A 22,366-nucleotide genomic window follows, 5' to 3' on the forward strand; every position below is an offset into this window, starting at 1 on the left:
GGAGATGCGGCACTACAAAGTGTATCTCATATATATATATATCACACATAGCAATGTAAAGTTTCAGGAAGAAAATGCATAGATGTGTTTATTTAGAAAGGGAAAAAAAAGTACTTTGACTCCTTTTTTTTCTACCCCAGAGTAATTGTAATACCTACCAAGTTCAAAAATATACACATATATTTACTTGATTAATAGCATTATCAGTAGTTTCCTTTTTATAGTTACTTTACTAATACTTGTTTCAGATCTTAGACCTAGGAGTTCTAAAATTAAAATTTCGTCTTCTTTTTGGATTATTCTACATATGTCCGCGTGTGTGTGCGCGCATGGGTATATACACTACATATGCATAAACATGAAACAAACCTATAGTCACAAACTTGTCATATATATACGTTTAGGACTAAAAGGCCCAGTATATTCAGTCCTAACCTTCCTCTCAACAAGGGTTAATGTGCTTGAAATAGTTGGAATTTGCTGACAAGGCAACATCAGTCTGGCTAAGGATTAAGCTGTGAACTGTGTGCCAAAATGTGTAGGGGGAGAGGAGGAGGGGGAACTACACACCCTGGTCTAACATCCTTTTTCCCTGAAAGAGCTGAAGCACTGCTTACTCAGCACAGTGAAGGAGTCTGGGGGAAAGAATAAGAGGGATAGTGTAGCCTGAAGTGCGTTTGGGAGCCAATTAAGATCCGTCAGTGCTTTTGCTAGTAATTTTGATCATGTGTTGCCACAAGATTGCTTTGGATACTGGCGCTTCCACAAACGCACGCACACATAATTTCACAACTGTGGAACGTGCAACAAATTACCAAAATATTTTTATTTTTTATTTACTTAGTTTTTAAGGATTTAAACTAGGTATGATTATGAAAAAAATAGAGTGTGTAATTTTAAAACACGTTTAAATTCACATATATTATAAAATGTACTTTATTCTCTTGGTATCCTTTGTTGAAAAGGAATCCGTACCTAAAGTTCTGTGCAAAAGTTTTAGGCAGGTGTGAAAAAAAAATGCTGTAACGTAAGAATGCTTTTAAAAATAGAAATGTTAATAGTTTTTTTTTTTATTAATTAAAGGGCCTTTATAGTTGAAAAATGACCTGCTCTAACCCGATGAAGCATGTCATTTTGTGACTGTCGACCCTGCGGTGCTGTGTTTTTTAAGGGACATTCCAGCCAAAATTGGAATCCATCTGGATGCTTTTCAGTTTTGAATAGAAGTATTTTTGTAATATACATGTATTAAAAAAGTGTATTTAAGTATGCACCATGCACCAGCATTTTAAACACAGCACTTGGTCAGAGTGCCCAAGGTGCTTGTATCATCTCCTTTTTGTATCATTGTTGACATGATACAAGCTCCACTGGCGCTCTAAGCAGCTGCATTATTTAAAATGCTGGTGCACTGAGAATATCTTGTACGTGCACACTAAAACAGTGATAACTTTTACTAGAAGCATTTTTGTCAGTACATGCATGTTACAAATATGTTTCTAATCAAAGATGTAATTCATCTACGTGCATTTATATTTTGACCAGAATGTCTCTAACTCCAATCAGCAGCACTAGTTGCACATCTGAGTTGGATCAGTGGCAAGTTCCACTCTGGACAAGCAGTTCAACGCAGGTCCCAAGGGGCGCTTCTACTGTGTGTTTAACTCTTTACTAGCAAAGCAAATTTGATGATAAAAGTAAATTGGAAACTTGTTTAAAATTGCATGCCCTATCTAAACAAAGTTTAATTTTGGGTTGACTGTCCCTTTTAAATCATTTCCAGCCAGTGTGAAACTTTTGTTTTCATTTTTACTTTTTATTCATTTTTATTGGCAAACACTTTTAATATTAACTCTATCACATATACTACAAATGTAACTTTCCCGTTCTTTCTTTATGGAAGGATCTCTTCTGCCCGAACTGGCTGATCAGTTTGCACCCCCAGATACTGCACCTCCCATGCTTGTTAAGTTGCTGGAAGCTGTTGAAAAGAGAGGTAAGATTATTGAGATTATCAGTGGTTTTCTATATTGTTGTATGAGGATTATGGTAAATCAATGTGATTAAAGATGATGCAGAAATAAATATACCAGGAAAAGTTTAGTTCCTGTTCACAATAGTGTTCAGTCTAGTACAATTATTTACCTCTTATGTCAGAATTGCATTCAAGAATATTCAATCATTTGTATAAAAAGACCATCAATTATTATTATTTTTATAAAGATTTACATAAAGACAGCACATTACAAAAATAATTAAGATGTTACATTTTATTACCATGAAAGTCAATCGTTATATATAGGATCATTTCTGGGTTTCATGTTGTGCACAGAAAAGAAACGTACTGTGTTTAATAGGAATCCGTAAAAAAGTAGTCTAGAGATTGGGGCAATTCTATTCAGAATGATATCTTTACTCATTCTGTGCGTGCGTGTATGAACATTTTAAAAATACGCATGAAGAAATTGTTTAAACTTGAAATGAGCATGGGTGCATTTACATTTTTACAGTATTACTTCCATTAGCAAAAATGCTACTAGTATAATTTATTACTATTTCAGTGGCATATGCTGTGAGTGTCCAGTGCACTAGTATTCAAACAAAGCACGTTGTCAGAGAGTCAGCATTGGCCTGTATGTCACAAATGTAAGTCTTCACAAATGCAGTACACCGCAGCACCATGGAGTTTGTATACTGATCATCTAGTCGCACACAACATATGTTCATATGCCACTGAAACAGTAGTATTCGTTTTTACTAGAAGCATTCTTGTTATGTGATTAGAGGATCAGCAGTGCTGTGTATTATGCCTGTGAAGAGGCCTATTTATCATATGTCTGTCGGACCTGATCCGATATTGCGGATCAGGTCCGACAGACATCACTGAATACAGAGAGCAATACGCTCTCCGTATTCAGCATTGCACCCAGCAGCTCTTGTGAGCTGCTGCTGCTGCAACGCCACCCCCTGCAGACTGGGGTGTCAATCAACCCGATCGTACTCGATCGGGTTGAATTCAGGCGATTCCTGTCCGCCTCATCAGAGCAGGCGGACAGGGTTATGGAGCAGCGGTCTTTAGACCGCTGCTTCATAACTGGTGTTTCTGGTAAGCCTACAGGCTCGCCAGACACACAGGCCCTCAAGCTCCGTACAGAGCTTGATAGATAGGCCCCTTTGTTTGTGGCATGCAAGCCACTACTTACTCTCTGAGAAGGTTGTTGTGTTTGAATTCTGGTCATCTTTACTGGAAGCATTTTTGCTAATGGAAGTATATTGCAAAAAAGTACATTTTAATATTGAACTTTCTATCCCTTTGTACAAAATGCAAAGCATAAAAGCATCACATTATTGCTATAAATACTTGTTTAGTTTCACTATGTGTTAAGCACTTGCTCAGGAGCCAGAATACTTTGCTACTTTTGAACCAGACCAAGCACCTGTTGCTTGGTATAAACTGTGTTTAACCCTTTGTGTGTAAGGGTTTAACCACCACAAGCATTTGAACAGTAAACTAATCTAATACATTATTGCATTATCCTCTCTCTTCAATATAAAAAAAAACTAGTTGCTAAAGAATTGTGGGGCAACCCAACACTTTATACAAGTACTTTAACCTCTCAACGACCAGCGACATACCCTGTACCCTTTCAGGAGCCTGCAGGAGGGAGAAAGGTCATAATAGTGCTGTCCTGCCACTGGCCGTGAGACCCATGCTATTATGAGCTGAAAAACCCTTGACGACCAGCGACGTTCAGGGTATGTCGTGGTCGTTAAGGGGTTAATGTTCAGCCAAGTGGCTGAAGTATGTAGGAGTAATAATTATCTAATTTAAAAGGAGAAAAAACACCTAATTGCAAGACATTTATGTTGTCTTGTTCTAGAATAACAGCCAAATCTAAATATTTATAAAACAACTTAACACATTGTTTCTGTAATTATTTTATTTTGGTAGCCAAACTTCACCCACTACATTCCTCATTTGGAGGAGCTTATCTGCACTTGAGTCTGCATCTGATACGACTAGTCTCTGTCATACTGTTAAAGCCAATAAGAGAAATGTGTGGCAGGGTTAGCCTTGAGATATCTGCAGGGTGCTATTTCAGTTCTGAGAATAAGAAAAGCCACTATTTTCAGAGCTAAAGTACATGAAAAGGGGGCAAAATAAAATAAAGTATATTGTAAAGTGCAATATTAATATTACATTCTCAAGGGATTTACTGTACTCTTTAATATACAGATTAAAAAAAAATGTGAGCATGGCAATCAGTAAACATGTCTCTGACCATCAATAGCTAACTATATTATTTCTCCAGAAACAAGTATTTGTTTGTTTAAAATAAAGTGAGTAGAAAAAAAGAATCTGCATGTTCAGTGTAAAATTAGTAAAACTTCAAGGTCACAAGCATTACATGCTCCTGGAGGTAGAATTCAGTCACAGAGAGAAGGATAATTGCAGATGTCCAGGTTTTGCTATTGATGTGGAAAGTTTGTGACTAGAGACTAACATATTTTTTAGATTTAAAGCTCTCCTATAAGTGAAGCTGGGCGATCTTGGTAAAACTGATTTTAAACTTTCATTAGATAATAACACATGCCAGTGTCTTCTGATAGCTTTAATTATTTAACTAATTTATTGTTAGGCAGGAGGGCTGCACCAGACATAGGAGATTACACAGTGCCAGTTATTCATAATCTTTACAATTTAATTGCTGAGTCTGACTAAACAGTCTCTATCTTTTTCCTGTAACTAGAGCACTTGTGAATATCCATAATGGTCGGTTTTGATTTAGGGGAAGAAATGAAAAAAATGGACAGAGGAAGTATTAAAAGAGACCCAAGGGTTAAAAAGCAAAAAACACTAACAGTATTAATGACAATTCTGACTGGGGGAAATCCCTAAAAGAAGGAAAGAAAATGCAAAAAAACAGGTTAGGAGACAATGGAACATTAAAATCTATCATTTTGACAAAGATAATAATTTGATCCCTAGAGGTCTACGCATGAAATTATTCCCCTCGTTCAGTGACTTTAAGGAGGAGTTTAAAGTAAAGAGGGAAACTGCGTTAACAGAATGTTCTATTAAATTAATAGGCTATCTGATTGAACATGAAATTGACAAATTGGAGACCATTTATGTGGAAATGAATAAACTATCTGATCAATTGAAAGAATTTGAGACTGATGATTTTCAAAAATCTTATAAAAACTAAAAAGTGAAGTAGATAAATTCACCAGATTTATCTAAGAGAAGAAAATAGATAGGGATTTATCAGATTACAATAATAAGAGTATATATACAGTATATGGTCTCATACACATACAAATGTCCTTAGTGATACAGATGTGTCAGAACATGAAACCACTGAAAATGAAAATTAACAACCCAAATCAATATTAAGACGTAGAAATCAGCCACACAATAACAGTGAGGATGTCCCTTTAGGAAAAGCACCAGAAGGGGTACAAAAAACACATAAGATTCCAGAGACACAATAAAAAGAAGTAGATAACTTTAATTTTATTAATCTCTCTGATAGAATTTTAACCCAAGAACAAGTAAATGTACTGAAAAAAAGGTCTCTCCTTTATCCCTGATCCCAATATAGATAAATTTGAAGCAGTTAAAGGGACATTATACACTCATTTTTTCTTTGCATAAATGTTTTGTAGATGATCTATTTATATAGCCCATAAAGTTTTTTTTAAAAATAAATGTATAGTTTTGCTTATTTTTAAATAACATTGCTCTGATTTTCAGACTCCTAACCAAGCCCCAAAGTTTTATGTGAATACCGTCAGCTACCTTCTCCAGCTTGCTGCTGTTTGTGTAAATGGTCTTTTCATATGGAAAAGAAGGGGGAGGGGGGGAGTGTCTTATTTGCCACTTGCAGTGGGCTTTCCAGCTACCTTTTCAACAGAGCCAAACTCTCTGTTTTTAAACAGTTTTATACTGGATTTTTATATCAGTATCTGTGCATCTTATTCTTTATAGTAGTGTCTATTACATGCAGTTATATGAAAATGAGTGTATACTGTCCCTTTAAGGATATCCATCTTTTCACAAGAAAATTACTGTTAAAGAAGTACTTCAGTAATAATAGTGACTGTGACCAAAAAGCATTAGATGACTTAGTGTCATTACTAGAAGAATCGGAGGGAGAAGAAATAAAAAGTGATAAAGATAATTGGCGGTATATATTAAAGAAAGTCACATTTCGTTGCACCTTCAAATATCTCACCACAGATTAACACTTTCCTTAATTCAGTATCTAATGAGGTAGTTACTATGCCAAAAGGTACACATCATACCAATTTAACAAAGGAAAAAGGACTAAATGAGATGATGCAATACTAAAAATTATAAAAGATTATTTCTCTTGTAAGGTGTATCCAGTCCACGGATCATCCATTACTTGTGGGATATTCTCATTCCCAACAGAAAGTTGCAAGAGGACACCCATAGCAGAGCTGTTATATAGCTCCTCCCCTAACTGCCATACCCAGTCATTCTCTTGCAACTCTCAACACGCATGGAGGTGGTAGGAGAGAGTGGTGAAAAATAGTTTATTTTCTTCAATCAAAAGTTTGTTATTTTTAAATGGTACCGGAGTTGTACTATTTTTTTTTTTTTTTTAAAAATGCTTTATTGAATGGCCAGAATTTAGAATATTACAATCAGTGATAATCAAACAAAGATGACAAATTACATATTATGCATATTGTTAGGAGAATAGCAAAAGTAACAGTGTATAAATAAAAATTTTTCTCAAAACTGTACTCCCAGTATATGTTTCTGGCACATTGTTAACAAGTTCAGCATATCTTTTACGCATAAAAAATTTATAAGTACTGTATCCAATAGTTAGGATAGGAAACTAGCCTGGGTATCGAGTTATACCCAATCAGAAAAGTGATAAAATAGAAAGAAGAGAAGAAGGGAGAGGGGGGGAAAGGGCAGAAGTTTGGGAAAAAAAAAAAAAAAAAAAAAAAAAAAAGGGGGGGGGGGGGTTTATTACAGTTTTCTAATCTCATCATTCCCTATATCTCACATCGTTCTAGAGCATTAGTATTAATGTGTACCTCCCAGTTTCATACCTCCACATCAGTGAAGTTATCACGCTACTCCTGGGACTCAGATGCCTTTCCCTTCCCAGATTAAACTCATATGTTCGTGTAGATCCAGCTTTCCTATTTTAAGGTAGTGGAACCTCTCCAGACCGAGCAGATCGCTTACCCCATTCTTCCATTCAGTGAAGTTTGGTGCAATAACCGACTTCCAGTGTTTTGGAATCAGGCTCTTTGCACAATTCAATATCAGTAAGAAAAGTCTATGTTTTGCCTCTATAACAATTTTGGGTAGATTATGATATAGCAAGTATTGAGGGTTCGGGGGTATAATCACCCCGAGAAGCCGACTACTCTCTGCAAGGACTCTCTCCCAGAAGTCATGAATTCTCGGGCATGACCACCAAATGTGCAGTATGGTGCCCTTTTCCCCACAACCCCTCCAACACTCATCGCTTGCCTGTGGATAGATCTTATGCAGCCTTTGCGGGGTCAGGTACCATCGGCTTAGAAATTTAAAGTGCATCTCTTGCAACTTCATTGATACCGATGTCGTCTTTGCCCTATTAAAGATCTGCCACCACTCTTTGCGGGTGATGTTTAAGTCAAGTTCCGCCCGCCATGTCTCTGTGTAAGAGGGCAGCATCTCATCATTCCTTGTCAGGAAAAGCTTATATAAACGGGAGATCAAATGCCCTAGCGTTTGATCCATCGTGCAGATATTTTCAAAGATGGTCCTTTCTCTCGTGAAGGGGGTCATATCTTTGTGCCCCTTAATATAGTGATGGAACTGTGCCACTCTGAACCAAGACGAGAAAAGCCATCGACTCCATTTCATTAGATTTTCCTGGGTTTGAAGCTTGCCTTCGTCGAATGCGTTATATATGGCTGCTTCTGCTAGAGTATAAGTATGTCTCTGGGATCGGGCTTCGTTTGCTAGAGCGTTGTCTGGGTTTTCAAAAGCCGGTGTTACCGGCGACGGTTTAGAAGAGATGGATGTATCCTCTTTGACCCATGCGTCCCATTCACTGAAGACATTACTTAGAAGAGGATATTGGTGTATTAGAGGGGACCGATTTTCAATCGATATCCATGCGAGTGTACCCACATTACCCCTTTGCAAGATTTCACAGTCCATATGAACCCAGGCTTTGTCTGCCTTGTTTTGACACCAATGAACTAGGCGCTGGGCATTTATTGCCTTGAGATATGTCTTCAATAATGGAACTCCAGCGCCCCCCCTGTCTCTAGGCATATACATTGTGCTCTTTCTAATTCTTGGCTTTAAGCCATTCCAAATATATGCTTCCATTTCCGACTGAATCTGGTGTACAAAGGGCATAGCCGACCAGAGAGGGAGTGCCTGCATGACATACAAGACCCTTGGTAGCACATTCATTTTGACCACATGGATGCGGCCCATCCACGAAATAGATTTATTTTTCCATTTGGTCATGTCCTCTGTCACTGCGTCTCTAATCAATTTGTAGTTTATTTCAACCATTTCAGTCAAAACCGGAGCTAGATAAACCCCCAAGTACTTCAGGCGGTGTGGAGCCACACTGAGAGGACATTTGTCACAGGTTTCGAGAAAGGCATCAGTCGGTATTGTCACATTCAAAACCTCAGATTTTGATAGGTTGAGCGAAAAGTCAGAGACTTTTCCAAAATCCTCAAATTCAGTCAATAAGGCAGAGAGTGATAGCGAAGTATCGGAGAGCGTCACTAGGACGTCATCCGCATACATTGCCAGTTTATGCTCCCTGGGACCGAGAGCTACACCTGAAATGTTAGGATTGCTACGAATCTTACATGCGAGCGTCTCCATTATTAGAGCAAATAGTAGGGGTGACAGGGGACACCCCTGTCTCGTCCCGTTGGTGATCGGGAAGGGTTTCGAGAGCATACCATTTACCCGGACCTTAGCGCTAGGTGTTGAGTATAACGAGAAGATCGTACGGATGATGCCTTCACGGAATCCCAGTTTGACCAGTGTGTGCCGCATAAAAGACCAGTTGATCCGGTCAAAGGCTTTTTCAGCATCCGTGGACACAAGTGCCAACGGAGCTGAAGTATTATGCGCGAAGCATATCAATTGGGTCACCTTGAGAATGTTATCCCGGGCTTCTCTGCCCGGTACAAACCCTACCTGGTCCGTAGAAATGAGTTGCGGTAAGAGCTTAGCAAGGCGATTCGCTATGAGTTTTGCTAGGATCTTTATATCTGAGTTTAGGAGCGATATCGGCCTGTAGCTACCAGGCTGCTTTTCAGGTTTCCCTGGTTTATGTATGACTGAAATGTGCGCTTCAAGCATAGAACCCGGCAGGACGGCTCCTTCTGAAATCTGATTAAACATTCGTAGTAGATGGGGTATCAGCTTGTCCTGAAATATTTTATAATACCGCATTCCGAACCCATCTGGGCCCGGACTTTTACCCCCTGGGAGTAATTTGATCGCTAGCTGAATCTCCTCCACTGTGAATGGGGCCTCAAGTTGCTCAGCTTCTGTTTGCGTTAATCCGGGCATCTCTAATCCGCCCAGGTAGTCTAAGACAGCTTTCTCTCGGTTTTCTTTAAGTGCCCCATCTTGGCTCCCCATGTCTCTAGGGTGCAAGTTATATAAGGCTTCATAGAAGTGTCCGAAGGCGTCAGCAATTGCTGGGCCTTCTTGCTGCTCCACACCAAATTGATCAGCAATTTCATAAACATAGGTTTTGAGTCTTTGACGTGCTAAAGCACGCGCTAGCAATTTCCCTGCCTTATTACTCTGTTCGAAGTAATGTTGTCTAAGCTTGAGGGCTTTTGCTTGTTGTTCCTTTTGTAAATAGCTCAAAAGTGCTGTTCTCGGAGTTGTACTATTTTATCTCAGGCAGAAATAGAAGAATCTGCCTGAGTTTTCTATGATCTTAGCAGGTTGTAACTAAGATCCATTGCTGTTCTCACATATGTCTGAGGAGAGAGGTAACTTCAGCGGGAGAATGGCGTGCAGTTTACTCTGCTATGAGGTATGTGCAGTTACAATTTTTTCTAGAATTGGAAATGCTAGAAAATGCTGCTGATACCGGATTAATGTAAGTTAAGCCTGAATACAGTGATTTAATAACGACTGGTATGCTTACTCTCAAGGGTAATACCCTTATAAAAATGCAATATAAAACATTTGCTGGCATGTTTAATCGTTTTTATATATGCTTTGGTGATAAAACTTTATTGGGGCCTAGTTTTTTCCACATGGCTGGCTTTATTTTTGCCTAGAAACAGTTTCCTGAGGCTTTCCACTGTTGTAGTATAAAAGTTACAGTTGGTGCAGTTAAAGGTACAAACTGTGACATCCAGCTTCCCTCAGGAGTCTCCTGTATGCTATAGGACATCTCTAAAGGGCTCAAAGGCTTTCCAGAGTCGTTTATTGGGGAAGGTAGGACCACAGCAGGCTGTGGCAGTTTGTTGTGTCTGTTAAAAAACGTTTTTTTGATCCGTTTTTGAATTAAGGGTTAATCATCCATTTGCAAGTGGGTGCAATGCTCTGTTAACTTATTACATACACTGTAAAAATTTCGTTTGATTTTAAAATTTTTCAAATTTTGACAAAATTTGTTTCTCTTAAAGGCACAGTACCGTTTTTTATATTTGCTTGTTAACTTGATTTAAAGTGTTTTCCAAGCTTGCTAGTCTCATTGCTAGTCTGTACAAACATGTCTGACATAGAGGAAACTCCTTGTTCATTATGTTTAAAAGCCATGGTGGAACCCCCTCTTAGAATGTGTGCCAAATGTACTGATTTCACTTTAAGCAATAAAGATCATATTCTGTCTATAAAAATTTTTATCACCAGAGGAATCTGACGAGGGGGAAGTTATGCCGACAAGCTCTCCCCACGTGTCAGATCCTTTGACTCCCGCTCAAGGGACTCACGCTCAAATGGCGCCAAGTACATCTAGGGCGCCCATAGCAATTACTTTACAAGACATGGCAGCAGTCATGGATAATACACTGTCAGAGGTATTAGCAAGACTACCTGAATTTAGAGGTAAGCGAGATAGCTCTGGGGTTAGACGAAATGCAGAGAACCATGTCTGATACTGCCTCACAATATGCAGAAGCTAAGGAAGGAGAGCTTCAGTCTGTGGGTGATGTTTCTGACTCAGGAAAGATGATGCAACCTGATTCTGATATTTCTACATTTAAATTTAAGCTTGAACACCTCCGCATGTTTCTCAGGGAGGTTTTAGCTGCTCTGAATGACTGTGATACAATTGCAGTGCCAGAGAAATTGTGTAGACTGGATAAATACTATGCAGTGCCGGTGTGTACTGATGTTTTTCCAATACCTAAAAGGTTTACAGAAATTATTAATAAGGAATGGGATAGACCAGGTGTGACGTTCTCTTCCCCTCCTATTTTTAGAAAATTTTTTCCAATAGACGCCACCACACGGGACTTATGACAGACAGTTCCTAAGGTGGAGGGAGCAGTTTCTACTTTAGCAAAGCATACTACTATCCCTGTCGAGGACAGTTGTTCTTTTTTAGATCCAATGGATAAAAAATTAGAAGGTTACCTTAAGAAAATGTTTATTCAATAAGGTTTTATCCTACAGCCACTTGCATGCATTGTTCCTGTCACTGCTGCTGCTGCTGCGGCGTTCTGGTTTGAGTCTCTGGAAGAGGCTTTACAGGTAGCGACTCCATTGGATGACATACTTGGCAAGCTTAGAGCACTTAAGCTAGCCAATTCCTTTGTTTCTGATGCCATTGTTCATTTGACTAAACTAACGGCTAAGAATTCTGGTTTCGCTATACAGGCGCGCAGGGCGCTATGGCTTAAATCATGGTCAGCTGACGTGACTTCAAAATCTAAGCTGCTTAACATTCCCTTCAAGGGGCAGACCCTATTCGGGCCTGGTTTGAAGGAGATTATTGCTGATATCACTGGAGGAAAAGGCCATGCCCTTCCTCAGGACAGGTCCAAATCAAGGGCCAAACAGTCTAATTTTCGTGCCTTTCGAAAATTCAAGGCAAGTGAGGCATCAACTTCCTCTAATGCCAACAAGAGGGAACTTTTGCTCAGCCCAAGACGGTCTGGAGACCAAACCAGACCTGGGACAAAGGTAAGCAGGCCAAAAAGCCTGCTGCTGCCTCTAAGGCAGCATGAAGGAACGGCCCCCTATCTGGTAACGGATCTAGTAGGGGGCAGACTTTTGCTTTTCGCCCAGGTGTGGGCAAGAAATGTCCAGGATCCCTGGGCGTTGGAAATTATATCCCAGGGATATCTTCTGGACTTCAAAGCTTCCCCCCCAAAAGGGAGATTTCACCTTTCACAATTATCTGCAAACCAGATAAAGAGAGAGGCATTCTTACACTGTGTACGAGACCTCCTAGTTATGGGAGTGATCCATCCAGTTCCAAAGGAGGAACAGGGACAGGGTTTTTACTCAAATCTGTTTGTGGTTCCCAAAAAAGAGGGAACCTTCAGACCAATTTTGGATCTAAAGATCTTAAACAAATTCCTCAGAGTTCCATCATTCAAGATGGAAACTATTCGTACCATCCTACCTATGATCCAGGAGGGTCAATATATGACTACAGTGGATTTAAAGGATGCTTATCTTCACATTCCGATAACAAAGATCATCATCGGTTTCTCAGGTTTGTCTTTTTAGACAGGCATTACCAGTTTGTAGCTCTTCCCTTTGGATTAGCTACAGCCCCAAGAATCTTTACGAAGGTTCTAGGGTCGCTTCTAGCGGTCCTAAGGCTGCGGGGCATAGCAGTGGCCCCTTATTTAGACGACATCCTGATACAAGCGTCAAACTTCCAAATTGCCAAGTCTCATACGGACGTAGTACTGGCATTTCTGAGATCGCATGGGTGGAAAGTGAACAAGGAAAAGAGTTCTCTATCCCCACTCACAAGAGTTTCCTTCCTAGGGACTCTGATAGATTCTGTAGAAATGAAAATTTACCTGACGGAGTCCAGGTTATCAAAGCTTCTAAATTCCTGCCGTGTTCTTCATTCCATTCCGCGCCCTTCGGTGGCTCAGTGCATGGAAGTAATCGGCTTAATGGTGGCGGCAATGGACATAGTGCCGTTTGCACGCCTACATCTCAGACCGCTGCAACTATGCATGCTCAGTCAGTGGAACGGGGATTACACAGATTTGTCCCCTCTACTAAATCTGGATCAAGAGACCAGGGATTCTCTTCTCTGGTGGCTATCTCGGGTCCATCTGTCCAAAGGTATGACCTTTCGCAGGCCAGATTGGACAATTGTAACAACAGATGCCAGCCTTCTAGGTTGGGGTGCAGTCTGGAATTCCCTGAAGGCTCAGGGATCGTGGACTCAGGAGGAGACACTCCTTCCAATAAATATTCTGGAAGAGCGATATTCAATGCTCTTCAGGCTTGGCCTCAGTTAGCAACTCTGAGGTACATCAGATTTCAGTCGGACAACATCACGACTGGGGCTTACATCAACCATCAAGGGGGAACAAGAAGTTCCCTAGCGATGTTAGAAGTCTCAAAGATAATTCGCTGGGCAGAGACTCACTCTTGCCACCTATCAGCTATCCATATCCCAGGTGTAGAGAACTGGGAGGCGGATTTTTTAAGTCGTCAGACTTTTCATCCGGGAGAGTGGGAACTCCATCCGGAGGTGTTTGCACAATTGATTCATCGTTGGGGCAAACCAGATCTGGATCTCATGGCATCTCGCCAGAACGCCAAGCTTCCTTGTTACGGATCCAGGTCCAGGGATCCCAAGGCGACGCTAATAGATGCTCTAGCAGCGCCCTGGTCCTTCAACCTGGCTTATGTGTTTCCACCGTTTCCTCTACTCCCTCGACTGATTGCCAAGGTCAAGCAGGAGAGAGCATCGGTGACTTTGATAGCGCCTGCATGGCCACGCAGGACCTGGTATGCAGATCTGGTGGACATGTCATCCTTTCCACCATGGACTCTGCCTCTGAGACAGGACCTTCTATTTTAGGGTCCTTTCAACCATCCAAATCTAATTTCTCTGAGACTGACTGCCTGGAGATTGAACGCTCGATTTTATCAAAGCGTGGCTTCTCCGAGTCACTCATTGATACCTTAATACAGGCACGAAAGCCTGTCACCAGGAAAATTTACCATAAAATATGGCGTAAATATCTTTATTGGTGTGAATCCAAGGGTTACTCATGGAGTAAAGTCAGGATTCCCAGGATATTATCCTTTCTCCAAGAAGGTTTGGAAAAAGGATTGTCAGCTAGTTCCTTAAAGGGAAAGATTTCTGCTCTGTCTATTCTTTGCACAAGCGTCTGGCAGATGTTCCAGACGTTCAGGCATTTTGTCAGGCTTTATTTAGAATCAAGCCTGTGTTTAAACCTGTTGCTCCACCATGGAGCTTAAATTTTGGTTCTTAAGGTTCTTCAAGGAGTTCCGTTTGAACCTCTTCATTCCATAGATATCAAACTTTTATCTTGGAAAGTTCTTTTTTTGGTAGCTATTTCCTCGGCTCGCAGAGTCTCCGAGTTATCTGCCTTACAATTTGATTCTCCTTATCTGATTTTCCATACGGATAAGGTAGTCCTACGTACCAAACCTGGGTTTTTTACCTAAGGTGGTATCTAACAAGAATATCAATCAAGAGATTGTTGTTCCATCCTTGTATCCTAATCCTTCTTCAAAGAAGGAACGTCTATTACACAATCTGGACGTGGTTCGTGCTTTAAAGTTTTACTTACAAGCTACTAAAGATTTTCGACAGACATCTGCTTTGTTTGTTGTCTACTCTGGACAGAGGAGAGGTCAAAAGGCTTCGGCAAACTCTTTCTTTTTGGCTAAGAAGCATAATCTGCTTAGCCTATGAGACTGCTGGCCAGCAGCCTCCTAAAAGGATTACAGCTCATTCTACTAGAGCTGTGGCTTCCACATGGGCCTTTAAAAATGAGGCTTCTGTTGAACAGATTTGCAAGGCGGCGACTTGGTCTTCGCTTCATACTTTTTCAAAATTCTACAAATTTGATACTTTTGCTTCTTTGGAGGCTATTTTTGGGGGAGAGGTTTTACAGGCAGTGTTACCTTCCGTTTAAGTACCTGCCTTGTCCCTCCCTTCATCCGTGTATTTTAGCTTTGGTATTGGTATCCCACAAGTAATGGATGATCCGTGGACTGGATACACCTTACAAGAGAAAACACAATTTATGCTTACCTGATAAATTTATTTCTCTTGTGGTGTATCCAGTCCACGGCCCGCCCTGTCATTTTAAGGCAGGTAATTTTTTCATTTAAACTACAGTCACCACTGCACCCTATGGTTTCTCCTTTCTCTGCGTGTTTTCGGTCGAATGACTGGATATGGCAGTTAGGGGAGGAGCTATATAACAGCTCTGCTGTGGGTGTCCTCTTGCAACTTCCTGTTGGGAATGAGAATATCCCACAAGTAATGGATGATCCGTGGACTGGATACACCACAAGAGAAATACATTTATCAGGTAAGCATAAATTGTGTTTTAGTAACCCCATTGAAGTATTTCTTAACAATACAAGAGGGCTTTGAGAAAGGAGACATAGATGTCGAAGAGAGATTTTTTAACTGTTCATTCGCCAAAAAACACTACTCTGTACCTACTACCCAAAATTCACAAAAATAGGGAATTACCACCTGGTAGACTGATCGTATCAGGCAATGAATCCCTTACAGAAAAAGCTAGCAAATATATTGATGCCAAACTATCCAAATTTAGATTTGGAGATTCCCTCCTATACTAGGGACACTGCCTATATGATAACCAAGTTAAAGGACATATATATACCTGAAACAGAAATACTAGTATCATGTGATGTTGAATCTCTATATACCAGTATACAAACTGAGTGGGGTATCAAAGCAGTAGAGTATTTCATGAAGAATATCATAGATATGTCTGCAATCACTAAGGGATTCATTATGGTACTCCTGATGTTTGTATTAAAACACAATTATTTTGTGTTTGACAATAAGTTTTACTTACAAACATGGGGAATGGCAATGGGCACTGCCTGTGCTCCTACATATGCCAATTTATACCTTGGGTGATGGGAGAGTAACATAGTATCTAGAGATGAATATCAGAATTATAGAGATCATGTCCTTATTTGGTCAAGGTATATAGATGATCTTTTTATCATCTGGGATGGTTCAATAACAGAACTAGATACATTTATATCTGAACTGAACAGTAATCCATTTGGTCTGTACCTAACTTACAATACCAGCCCCACTAACATAGAATTCCCTAGATTTAGTGATTAAGAGAACAGTGGATAATAAATTAATAACTGAATCATATCGGAAACAGACTGCCACAAACAATATTCTCCATGCATCAAGTGCCCACCATCCGAAAACAACTAGAGATTTACCAATGGGCAATGTTCCCTCTATTTTTTTTGCGTGCAAAAAAAAAATTTCTGTGTGCGGACTTTATACCACTTGTGTGCGGCATTGAGCATAGACACACACACACATATATATTAACATACATACACACATGTGTGTGTGTGTGTGTGTATATATACAGGGAGTGCAGAATTTTTAGGCAAGTTGTATTTTTGAGGATTAATTTTATTATTGAACAACAACCATGTTCTCAATGAACCCAAAAAACTCATTAAAGGGACAGTATACACTCATTTTCATATAACTGCATGTAATAGACACTACTATAAAGAATAATATGCACAGATACTGATATAAAAATCCAGTATAAAACTGTTTAAAAACTTACTTAGAAGCTGTCACTTTGGCTCTGTTGAAAAGGTAGCTGGAAAGCCCACTGCAAGTGGCAAATAAGACACTCCCCCCCTCCCCCTTCTTTTGCATATGAAAAGACCCTTTACACAAACAGGAGCAAGCTGGAGTAGGTAGTTGAGCGTATTCACATAAAACTTTGGGGCTTGGTAACGAGTCTGAAAATCAGAGCAATGTTATTTAAAAATAAGCAAAACTATACATTAATTAAAAAAAAAAACTTTATGGGCTATATAAATAGATTATCTACAAAACATTTATGCAAAGAAAAAATGAGTGTATAATGTCCCTTTAATATCAAAGCTGAATAGTTTTGGAAGAAGTTTTTAGTTTGTTTTTAGTTATAGCTATTTTAGGGGGATATCTGTGTGTGCAGGTGACTATTACTGTGCATAATTATTAGGCAACTTAACAAAAAACAAATATATACCCATTTCAATTATTTATTTTTACCAGTGAAACCAATATAACATCTCAACATTCACAAATATACATTTCTGACATTCAAAAACAAAACAAAAACAAATCAGTGACCAATATAGCCACCTTTCTTTGCAAGGACACTCAAAAGCCTGCCATCCATGGATTCTGTCAGTGTTTTGATCTGTTCACCATCAACATTGCGTGCAGCAGCAACCACAGCCTCCCAGACACTGTTCAGAGAGGTGTACTGTTTTCCCTCCTTGTAAATCTCACATTTGATGATGGACCACAGGTTCTCAATGGGGTTCACATCAGGTGAACAAGGAGGCCATGTCATTAGATTTTCTTCTTTTATACCCTTTCTTGCCAGCCACGCTGTGGAGTACTTGGACGCGTGTGATGGAGCATTGTCCTGCATGAAAATCATGTTTTTCTTGAAGGATGCAGACTTCTTCCTGTACCACTGCTTGAAGAAGGTGTCTTCCAGAAACTGGCAGTAGGACTGGGAGTTGAGCTTGACTCCATCCTCAACCCGAAAAGGCCCCACAAGCTCATCTTTGATGATACCAGCCCAAACCAGTACTCCACCTCCACCTTGCTGGCGTCTGAGTCGGACTGGAGCTCTCTGCCCTTTACCAATCCAGCCACGGGCCCATCCATCTTGCCCATCAAGACTTACTCTTATTTCATCAGTCCATAAAACCTTAGAAAAATCAGTCTTGAGATATTTCTTGGCCCAGTCTTGACGTTTCAGCTTGTGTGTCTTGTTCAGTGGTGGTCGTCTTTCAGCCTTTCTTACCTTGGCCATGTCTCTGAGTATTGCACACCTTGTGCTTTTGGGCACTCCAGTGATGTTGCAGCTCTGAAATATGGCCAAACTGGTGGCAAGTGGCATCTTGGCAGCTGCACGCTTGACTTTTCTCAGTTCATGGGCAGTTATTTTGCGCCTTGGTTTTTCCACACGCTTCTTGCGACCCTGTTGACTATTTTGAATGAAACGCTTGATTGTTCGATGATCACGCTTCAGAAGCTTTGCAATTTTAAGAGTGCTGTATCCCTCTGCAAGATATCTCACTATTTTTGACTTTTCTGAGCCTGTCAAGTCCTTCTTTTGACCCATTTTGCCAAAGGAAAGGAAGTTGCCTAATAATTATGCACACCTGATATAGGGTGTTGATGTCATTAGACCACACCCCTTCTCATTACAGAGATGCACATCACCTAATATGCTTAATTGGTAGTAGGCTTTCGAGCCTATACAGCTTGGAGTAAGACAACATGCATAAAGAGGATGATGTGGTCAAAATACTCATTTGCCTAATAATTCTGCACACAGTATATATATATATATATATATATATATATATATATATATATATATATATATATATATATATATATATATATATATATATATATATATATATATTGGATATAAAAAGTCTACACACCCCTGTTAAAATGTTAAAACAAAGATAAATCATTTCAGAACTTTTTCCACTAATGTGAGGGAAATAAAAATAAAAAACTAAAATAATATGGTTGCATAAGTGTGAACACCCTTAAACTAATACTTTATTGAAGCACCTTCTGATTTTATTACAGCACTCAGTCTTTTTGGGTATGAGTTTTTCAGCATGTCACATCTTGACTTGGCAAGATTTACCCACTCTTCTTTGCAAAAACACTCTAAATCTGTGAGAATATGCGGGCATCTCCTGTGCACAGCCCTCTTCAGATCACCCCACAGATTTTGAATTGGATTCAGGTCTGGGCTCTGGCTGGGCCATCCCAAAACTTTAATCTTCTTCTGGTGAAGCTATTCCTTTGTTGATTTGGATGTATGCTTTGGGTCGTTGTCATGCTGAAAGATGAAGTTCCTCTTCATGTTTAGCTTTCTAGCAGAAGCCTGAAGGTTTTGTGCCAACATTGTCTGGTATTTGGAACTGTTCATTATTCCCTCTACCTTGACTAAGGCCCCAGTTCCAGCTGATGAAAAACAGCCCAAAGCATGATGCAGACACCACCATGCTTCACTGTGGGTATGATGTTCTTTTGGTGATATGCAGTGTTTTTTTTGCGCCAAACATATCTTTTGGAATTATGGCCAAAAAGTTCAACTTTGGTTTCATCAGATCAGAACACCTTTTGCAACATGCTTTTGGGAAACTTCAGATGTGTTTTTGCAAAATTTAGCCGGGCTTGGATGTTTTGTTTTGTAAGAAAAGGCTTCCATCTTGCCACTCTACCCCATAGCCCAGACAAATGATGAATACGGGCGATTGTTGTCACATGCACCACACAGCCAGTACTTGCCACATATTCCTGCAGCTCCTTTAATGTTGCTGTAGGCCTCTTGGCAGCCTCCCAGACCAGTTTTCTTCTCGTGTTTTCATCAATTTTGGAGGGACATCCAGTTCTTGGTAATGTCACTGTTGCACCATATTTTTTTCACTTGATGATGACTGTCTTCACTGTGTTCCATGGTATATCTAATGCCTTGGAAATTCTTTTGTACCCTTCTCCTGACTGATACCTTTTAACAATGAGATCCCTCTGATGCTTTAGAAGCTCTCTGCGGACCATGGCTTTTGCTGTAGGATGCGACTAACAAAATGTCAGGAAAGACCTACTAGAACAGCTGAACGTTATTTGGGGTTAATCAGAGGCACTTTAAATGACAGGTGTGTACTGACTCCTATTTAACATGATTTTGAATGTGATTGCTTAATTCTGAACACAGCTACACCCCCAGTTATAAAAGGGTGTTCACACTTATGCAACCATATTTTTTTATTTTTTTATTTTCATTTCCCTTTACCTAAAAGATTTCAGTTTATTTTTCAATTGAGTTGTATAGTTTATAGGTCACATTAAAGGTGGAAAAAGTTCTGAAATTATTTATCTTTGTCTCATTTTTTTACATCACAGAAACCTGACATTTTAACAGGGGTGTGTAGACTTTTTATATCCAATATATATATAAATTTATTTTAGTGGGGCTGGTATTGTAAGTTAGGTACACACACATAGCTAAGCAATACTGATTAAAAACACCCTCATGTAAAAGCAGCAATATCATTACACAGACTACATATATTATTGCTCAAACTGTCAGCTTGTGACACAGAGAAGCCTCAGTTTCCTGCATAGCCTCAGATGCCTAGACCAGCTTGTGAGCATTATTTAACCCCATGCCTGCCAAAAAGGGCAACAGTGAGTGCATTGTAAAGGAATACACTGCAATCCTCTCTGGTAGCCAAGGGGTTAAATAGTGATCTGCATGTTTTTTGTTTTATTTGTTTTATTTTTTTTGGCTCAAAGAATCCTGTATTGGAAAAAGAGTAAAAAAAGCTTCTACTGTTGCTAAAATAAAGTTTTTTTTATGACCCTGTGTGGATTTATGCTTAACCTCTAACTTCCAGCTGACACAAACTGTGAGACTTACGGCAGAAGATATCCAGCCCTCATCTACTCAGCTGCTAACAATGTCTGCTGTACGGAGGAGTTGGGCTGCTTTTCTTCCTCTGAAATTCTTTGTTTCATTGGAAGTGCTTATTGCCTGCTGCCCTCCGTGTTTGAATTCTCCCATCTCCCGGTCTCTGACAGTACTGTGTGATTTATGCACACAGCTGTCAGTCAGGCTTAGATCCTTCCCCCTCCGTGTAGCACAAGTTGTGCTACACCGGTGGGACTGATTTTTTTTATTTTAAGTGTGCTCTGCCATCCAGTTTTCCTGGAGGCTATCAGTAGTTAAATAATAAAAAAATTCACTTTCCACATTCCTCCTGTGTTTTGCGTGGCCTGATGTACTGCCTGCGCTACACAGAGAGGGAAGGTGCGCTGCCGCGCACCTTAGAGGGAACATTGCCAATGGGTGAATATTTAAGATTGCATTGATGCATTTAAAAAAGGAACTGATGATTTAAGGAACAGACTAAAAGCCAGGGGTTATTCCTTTAGATGCTTGGCAAGAGAATATCATAGAGCCCTAAAGTATGAACAGGAAGACATAATCCACCCCAAAGACAAAAAGAATGACCTTGACAATTCTGTTAGGTCCATTTCCACCTACACCTCTTCCAGTCCAGAGATTAGCAGAATTATCAGAAGACACTAGAATGTGTTATTATCTAATGAAAGTTTGAAATCAGTTTTACCAAGATCGCCCAGCTTCACTTATAGGAGAGCTTCAAATCTATAAAATATGTTGGTCTCTAGTCATTTTGATAGAAATGCTAAAAAGCAACCCTTACATAAGGGTTCACTCCCATGTGGAGGGTTCAACATATGTACACGTAGGAAAAAGATGACAGAAATGACAAGTCGATTTGGAAAAAACTAAAAATTAATCAATATAGCAGCTGCAAGAGTAAAAATGTTATTTACTGCATTAGCTGAAACTGCAATATCTTCTATATTGTAATGACAACCTGAAGTTTGGGTACAAGAATAATTGAACATATGTCCAACATACGCAATGCCAGTAAAGATCTTGGGGAAAAAAAAACAGATAACCTCAGTTGCTAAGCATTTCCTAGAGAAACACAATGGTAATGTAAAAGCAGTTACATGCTGGGGTCTAGAACAGGTCAGGTGTGGTATTAGGGGTGGTAATGTGATGAATGTCATGTGGCAATGAGAGAAACGGATTGGCTTAATACGAGATGACATAAGTTGGAGGAGTGGCTTGTAGTATGCTCAAATACCTGTGTGATCGGGAATAACTCAGGTATTGTCTGTTGTACTGCTCACATTGAGAGAGGTCCATTTACGGTCCAAAACGCGTATGTGTGATATTTCCTTCCTTAGATAGGGAGAGTCCACACCTTCATTCCTTACTGTTGGGAAATTGAACACCTGGCTACCAGGAGGAGGCAAAGACACCCCAGCCAAAGGCTTAAATATCCCTCCCACTTCCTCATTACCCCAGTCATTCTTTGCCTTTCGTCATGTTAGGAGATGGCAGAGAAGTGTCAGAAGATTCGGAGAGTCCCGAAAAAGGGTATCTGCCCTTCGAGATAGGACTGGAGTTTTAAGTAGTCATGTCAACCTCTCAGTGAGAGTATTGATGAGAGAGTCTGGAGATGCAGGGAAAGTTTTTCTGT

General features: G+C 39.8%; 1 protein-coding gene and 1 long non-coding RNA gene across 2 annotated transcripts in view; one reads left to right on the forward strand and one right to left on the reverse strand.

The window, feature by feature from the left end:
• Positions 1-22,366, forward strand: part of PIK3R2 (phosphoinositide-3-kinase regulatory subunit 2) — a 233,576-nt gene that overhangs the window by 88,450 nt on the left and 122,760 nt on the right. The window contains exon 3 of the mRNA XM_053702938.1: positions 1,904-1,996. Coding sequence (XP_053558913.1) covers positions 1,904-1,996 — 93 coding nt within the window. The remainder of the gene's footprint in view (positions 1-1,903; positions 1,997-22,366) is intronic.
• Positions 1,796-20,932, reverse strand: LOC128649587 (uncharacterized). Its single transcript, XR_008400680.1, has 2 exons — positions 20,707-20,932; positions 1,796-1,981 (listed from the first exon to the last, which is right to left on the reverse strand). It is a non-coding gene; the product is annotated as an uncharacterized LOC128649587 (long non-coding RNA).

The sequence above is a fragment of the Bombina bombina genome, chromosome 2 (genome assembly GCF_027579735.1).
Source record: "Bombina bombina isolate aBomBom1 chromosome 2, aBomBom1.pri, whole genome shotgun sequence".
NCBI classification, from domain to species: domain Eukaryota; kingdom Metazoa; phylum Chordata; class Amphibia; order Anura; family Bombinatoridae; genus Bombina; species Bombina bombina.